This window comes from Clupea harengus, chromosome 16 (genome assembly GCF_900700415.2).
Source record: "Clupea harengus chromosome 16, Ch_v2.0.2, whole genome shotgun sequence".
In the NCBI taxonomy this organism is placed as follows: Eukaryota; Metazoa; Chordata; class Actinopteri; order Clupeiformes; family Clupeidae; genus Clupea; species Clupea harengus.
In genome coordinates, this window is record NC_045167.1 from 11,881,008 (window position 1) to 11,887,416 (window position 6,409).

General features: G+C 42.2%; 1 protein-coding gene across 1 annotated transcript; it reads left to right on the forward strand.

Moving 5' to 3' along the window:
* Positions 1–260: 260 nt before the first annotated feature.
* Positions 261–5,547, forward strand: kera (keratocan). The gene is made up of 3 exons (XM_012824471.3): positions 261–464; positions 2,904–3,779; positions 4,149–5,547. The coding sequence occupies exons 2-3, from the start codon at positions 2,918–2,920 to the stop codon at positions 4,316–4,318; spliced, it is 1,032 nt and encodes a 343-aa protein (XP_012679925.2). The 5' UTR covers positions 261–464; positions 2,904–2,917; the 3' UTR covers positions 4,319–5,547.
* Positions 5,548–6,409: the final 862 nt, after the last annotated feature.

Below are 6,409 nucleotides of genomic sequence, written 5' to 3' on the forward strand. Positions count from 1 at the left end.
ACCCCCAACTACATGGGTAAAGCCCTTTGTTGTCTCAGATGGACACTGATTGAGGAGATACAAACAGGACACAAGAGCCAACGCAGAGGATAAAGAGGGGGAAGAAGAGGAGGAGAGGGCGAGGAGAGAGAGAGAGAGAGAGAAAGAGGGGAAGGGGCAGGTGTGATCTCAACGGGTAGGCCCCCATTAGCCTGATTCTAAGTGGGCCAAGTCCCATGATGCCATGAGCATTCATCGGCTTAAGAAGGATTCGCCGCCGTCGGATTATGACCTCTGCTCTATGCGTGGGTGGGGCTTGGCACACTGCGCAGTCACGGTCACGGCCAGTGAGGATAGAACACCGTGAGGTGACCCGTACTACAAATACGGGCACGTTTGGCACCTGCACCTCACTGTCTGCACAGAACAACAGCCCTGCAAGAGTAGGAACCTACAGGAAAGGAAACAGTTCAGGAACACCTAAGGTAAGACAAAAGAAACAAAAAAAAGGATGCACAATGCACAGTTAGATATGAGAACAGGTAGATATTATAATAATGATAATAGTATGAAAATTCAACTCAGGGAGTTCTATGGTAAGACAAGAATAACAAAGAGGATGGACAATGCACAGGCACATGTGACCAAAATGCAAATGTCTGATTAGAAATGTAATGTGAGATTTAGGTAAAGGGATACAGGTGGAGTCACTGATTAACTGTGTGAGAGTTGGCATGTGACATCTGCGGTACTCAGTGTGGTTAACAGGACAGAAGATCTCTGTGATACCTGCTGTTGGTGCTGCTGTGAGACTGAGTGCTGACTCCTCTGTCCTGGAGAGTGGCTAGGTGCTCCCACGGGCAGGTGTAATTTGGACATGTGTTGGCGGGGTCTTCCTTTGATACGTGTGCACTCACGGTAAACCTGAGCCACAGGGGAAATAAACCCATGAACGGTTCCATAAGCCTCAAACCAAGAATTTAAACCATTACCAGATGACAGAGGAACTGGCCCAAGAGAGAAAGAGCGATAGAGAGAAATGGGGAGGGGGTGGTAGTCGGGTGGTTGGGGCGGGGAGGGGAGGGGTGGCGGGGCAGGGGCGGGGGGTTGGTATTGCAGATTGAGTATGATATGGCCTTGCACCTTTTCTTTTTCTCGTGTACTCTATCTTGTAAGTGTCTCTCATTCCTATCTGTAGTATATCTCTGCTTCTCCATTCACCTCCTTTTCATAGACATTGAATTATATCTCATATCTTCCTATCTATCCATCTATCTATCTATCTGTCTATCTATCTCTGTGTGTGTGTGTGTGTGTGTGTGTGTGTGTGTGTGTCTGTCTGTCTGTCTGTCTATATTATTTCAGAATGTCTCTGACTAATCTCTCTGCTTGTGTCCCTTGCTTTCTTTATCTGTCACTTTATCTGTCTTCCTCTTTGAACTTGGCACACTGCCACCTGTCTGAAGACTGATACTCTGCTAATGGAACCGGTACCTTAGCCCCTAGACAAATATTTTGACAATGACTGGAAAGCACAGACTGTAATAATTGCTCTACTAAAGACAGGAAATTAACAACTGTTATGTTAAACGTCGAGAACAGGTGTGCACCATTTCCCCCAGTGTGTCAGGTAAACCTGATCGAGTTTCTCGTCTGGGCTTAAGGCAGCTGGTGTTGGAATTCAGAATCTTTATCCTCTGTCTTGCTCTTTCTGTATGTGTGTGCATGCGTGTGAATGCGTGTCTCTGTGTATGTGTGTGTGTGTGTGTGTTTGCGTGTGTTAATGCCTGCTCCCGAATCTCGGATTGATGCCAACTGTCCAGAGACTGTGTGGGGGCAGATTAGTATCTTGTGTGTAAGACCATTATAGTAGATAACTACTCTGGTTTTAAGAGGGTTAGTTCCCGATGAGAGGTCTGCAGTACTACCTGAGGAGGTTTAAAGGTTTGTGTAGTGAATCACTTGGTGGCACGCTACTCGCGATACAGCTGACTGAATTTTAAATTAATTAATTAATTTAAAAATCGTTAATATGTTGATGTTTTGCTGCATATTTACCAGTAGGCTAAGGCTACTAATCTGGTTGAATCTATGCTAAAGTTTTATGGTTAGGCCCTCAATGGCATTTTATTCATTTATTTAAATCTTGCAATTAAAACCAATCAGTGCAATCAGTTTTTTTTATTGTTAATAATGTTTTAAAGCACATTTAAATGATCATAGAAGGGCATGGTTCAGCTACGTCTGCTACGTAGCCTAGTATTGTTCAACTAAACTAAATATATTTTCACTTTACCAGATATTAATTTTAATTGTAGTAGTTGGATAAATTGACAATTGACAATTGTCAATGGCTTCCTGTCAAAAGGCAAACCCTATTGAGGAAAATTACAAAAGTTATAGATCGCTTGCCATATGTGTTAGCCTTTAGCCTTCATTCTTACTTTGAGTTCAGTGTGTCTTTCTGATAAGGGTGTTCAGTGTTTAAACCCAATGATTATGTTATTTAGATATTAAAAGCACATGCAAGTCTGTTCAATGACTTGTAAGTCTACACAATCCAGCTCTACACATTTACTAGATTTAGTAAAGTGGGAGTTTGTGGACTTTACTCTAAAAGCACAACCAAAAACACTCAAGTCTAACAATGAATAATGGCAGTGACAGAAAACTATAGCAGTTGAGAGCTTTTCCTGGAAAGATCTTAGCACTTTTCAGCACTCAAAGTTTTTTCATATCCATATTCCAAATTTCAATTAAAGGTATTGCGAAGCCATAGCCTAAGACTTTGGAAGTTACACAATCGATAAGAAGCTTTTCACAGAATGTACCCTACAACCAAAAACAACTAAGGCCAACACACTCTGACCCGCTGAGGAATGATATTGATCCTCTTGTTCCTGTCCCTTTATGTTCCTCAACAGGTTTGACGTGGATCATGGAGACTCTACCCCTCCTCCTCTCGGTCCTACTCTTGGCCGGTATGGCATCGTCTCAGGAGATGCCCCACGAGCACATCCTGGCTCAGCTCCAGGCTTGCCCTAAAGAGTGCCGCTGCCCTCCCAGTTTCCCGAATGCGGTCTACTGCGACAACAGGAGCCTAAAAAGGGTCCCCGTAATCCCACCGTACACCTGGTACCTCTACCTGCAGAGCAATGGAATTGAGGTGCTGCCGGAGGATGCTTTTCGCAATGCCACTCAGCTCAAGTGGCTCAATCTGAACCGTAACAAGTTGACCAATGAGGGGATCCAGGAAGGGGCACTCCGGGCACTGCCTAACCTGGTGCACCTGTACATGGAGGACAACCAACTGACCTCTGTGCCCTCTCCCCTGCCCCCTAAACTGGAGCAGCTGCGCCTCTCCCGAAACCGCATCTCCAAGATCCCAGTGGGAGTGTTCGCTGACATGGACAGCCTGACCCTGCTGGACTTGCAAGGGAACAAGCTCCAGGATGATGCTGTGACTGAGGTTAGCCTGAAAGGCCTGAGCAACCTAGTCCAGATCAACCTGGCCAAGAACCAGCTTGGTAACATGCCCCTGGGTCTGCCACCAACTATGACTCAGATCTACCTGGACAGCAACAACATTCAAAAGATCCCCGCGGAGTACTTCAAAGGAATGCCCAAGTTGACTTTTCTCAGGCTCAACAACAACAAGCTGGACAATGGTGGAGTTCCCAAGAATGTGTTCAACATTTCCAGCATCATGGATCTGCAGTTGTCGTACAATGAGTTGACCGAGATTCCCCAAATCCCAGCTAGCCTTGAGCAGTTACATCTGGACCACAACAAGATCAAGAGTGAGTCAGATTATGTGAACTAGGTTAAATCCCCATTAAGAAAGTCTTCAGCTATAGTCTTAGTCTTCTGCTATATTTCGTTCTAATACTCAGGAAGAATAGGATTAGCCCCTAGACCTGAACTGTGATGAAAACTTCTCAAACATACTTACACTTACAGACTATTGAGTTGGCAAAATTAGCTTTTATTTAATGTTGGATGGGTAACTAAGACTCCATAACCATAGAGCTTATCAAGGTGACAAATAATATTTTAATCAATGTTGGATGGCCAACCAAGATTATGTAATTGAACCAAGTCAAAATGTTCTCCTAATTTTCCTTTCACAAACTCATTACATTTGCTTTGTTTTGTTTTTAAATCTACAGGTGTAAATGGATCAGATATCTGCCCAGGGCCTGCTGGTGCTTTTGATGACTACCACGATGAGAAGAGTCCTCGTCTGCGCTACCTTCGTCTTGATGGCAATGAGATCAAGCCTCCCATCCCCCAGGACCTGATGTTCTGTTTTAGGCGTCTCAGTGCCGTGGTCATCTAGAGACCACTGCTGCCTCTGCTCTTGAACTTGTCGGAACCACAAGGGACAGAAATCTACGTAGGCAAGGATGTCTGAGGACAAGATAACGGCAAAGATTGTAGGCTATTCGCGCATCTGTGAACTACATTCAAGAAACTGAATCATACTCACCTCTGCTAGTAATAGCTTTGACTGGGAACCCTCAGCATTATCTTTCAGATCAATGTGCCTTTGAAAATATTTGTATGAGAACAAATATTTTAGACAAACAAGCCAGGATTTGGATTTGGTCCGTTTCCACCCTTTTCTTCATTCTGTCTAGAGGGTAGAAGGTATAATAAAACCCTATGTTGGGTATCTGTTGGTTGTTGTAGTTGAACAAAATGTTTTGTCATGAAAATTTGTATTTTCCCACAAGAATAGTCAATTAGTGAAAAGAACAATTATCTAAGATGTCATTTGGAACACAGGGAAATCATATGTGTAATTGGCCTATGTGCTCCCATGGTACGAAACCATTGACCTTGGTGGTGTTAGCATCTTAGCACCCCTCCTCTCAAGACCACCACATATTGATAACATTTAGCACAACACTCCAAAACTGACAAGGTTCTTTGTGATCAACACCACACGAGAAGCGTGCTATATCATGACGATGACACACTGCAAACGCACATTGGTTTGATGCAGTTTTCAAATAGTCATGTTGGTGCTGAGGCATCACATAAGATGCCGGATTAATGCAATAAATTAGAAAGACTTTTTTTCAGAATGCATTTCTTTTTCTTTTTTAATTTTGTTGCATGTGAACAAGTTCCATCAGTTAATGTTATTTTCTACCTTACTGAATGTTTGGATTGGGGGTATGTGGATTATGTACTATCACTTTTTAATTATTTGTCAAAAGGTCACATTTTATACTACATTTAAGAGATAATGAGACTTTGTCTTGTCTTGATAGATGAAAAATAGAATAAGAACCCATGTGGCTTAGGAATGCATGTGAATAAAAATTTGGATTATTTTCAGCACATTTGTTGCTGAAATTCACTTATGTGAAAAAATATTTAAATATCATTAAAACTGCGACTCAACTGACTGCCAGTTGAATATAATGTGATCCTTTTGTAGCAAAAAAGGAATTTATTTCTTCCATTTTGTACTGGGTGTTGAATTGTACATTGAAGAGTAAATTACGTGTTAATGCAAGAAGTTTATCATGAATATAAAGCTGGTTTCTATGGTTGAAAGGCTGTTTGTGGTTTCTGTCTTTCTGCTGTGTCTTTATGTATTCATCCGAATTATTAGCATTAAAGTAGCCATCATTGGCTAATGCAGGGGTGAGGGTTTAGGATGTTGATGCCCTATCTGATATAACTGATATATGTTAAATTAGGTTGGCTACATGCCTGTTAAGCGCTAACACCTTTGCTAGCAGCTAAAATGTGATAAACATGATAAGATTACAGGCTGGGGCATGAGACTCATGGCCATTTTGCACAGATTTATTTTGCCCCATACTCAATACTCAGACATTAGTATGGCAAGAACTGACACTGAATGCTGAACAATGTGATCATGTAGTCTGTGACACTATTCAAGAGTTGGATCCATTCAAGATTATTGTATACACTACACACACACAGGGGTCACTACCAATCCTAAGAGTTCAGAAGAGTTTCAGTGGTTCCAAGACCACAACAAGAGCACATGCATAACCAACTCCAGTACACCCCAGGGTAGAGCTGTGTTCATGCACTAGTGATGAAGAACTAGCCCAATTGTGGTGCACATACTGATGTAGTTTCTATTAAGCTTGCGATAGCGTATCCAGAGACGGGACATCTGATATGTCTTGGAAGCTGTTTTAGCTACAGAACAGACTTTATGTTGTATATGTTACAAAACACTCTCACTGGCTCACAGGATTTTACAAATCTGTGAAGTTCTGGGGGGAAACATGGGTTCAGGTTTTTATTAGTGTGCCAGCAAAACAAGTTTTGTTTATCAAGCAAGTTAGCACATAGCAAGGTACTTCTTAACAGTAATTAGCACACCGCATGGAGATTGAGCACATAATCTAATGCCAAAGCCAAAAGTTTTTTTTTTATA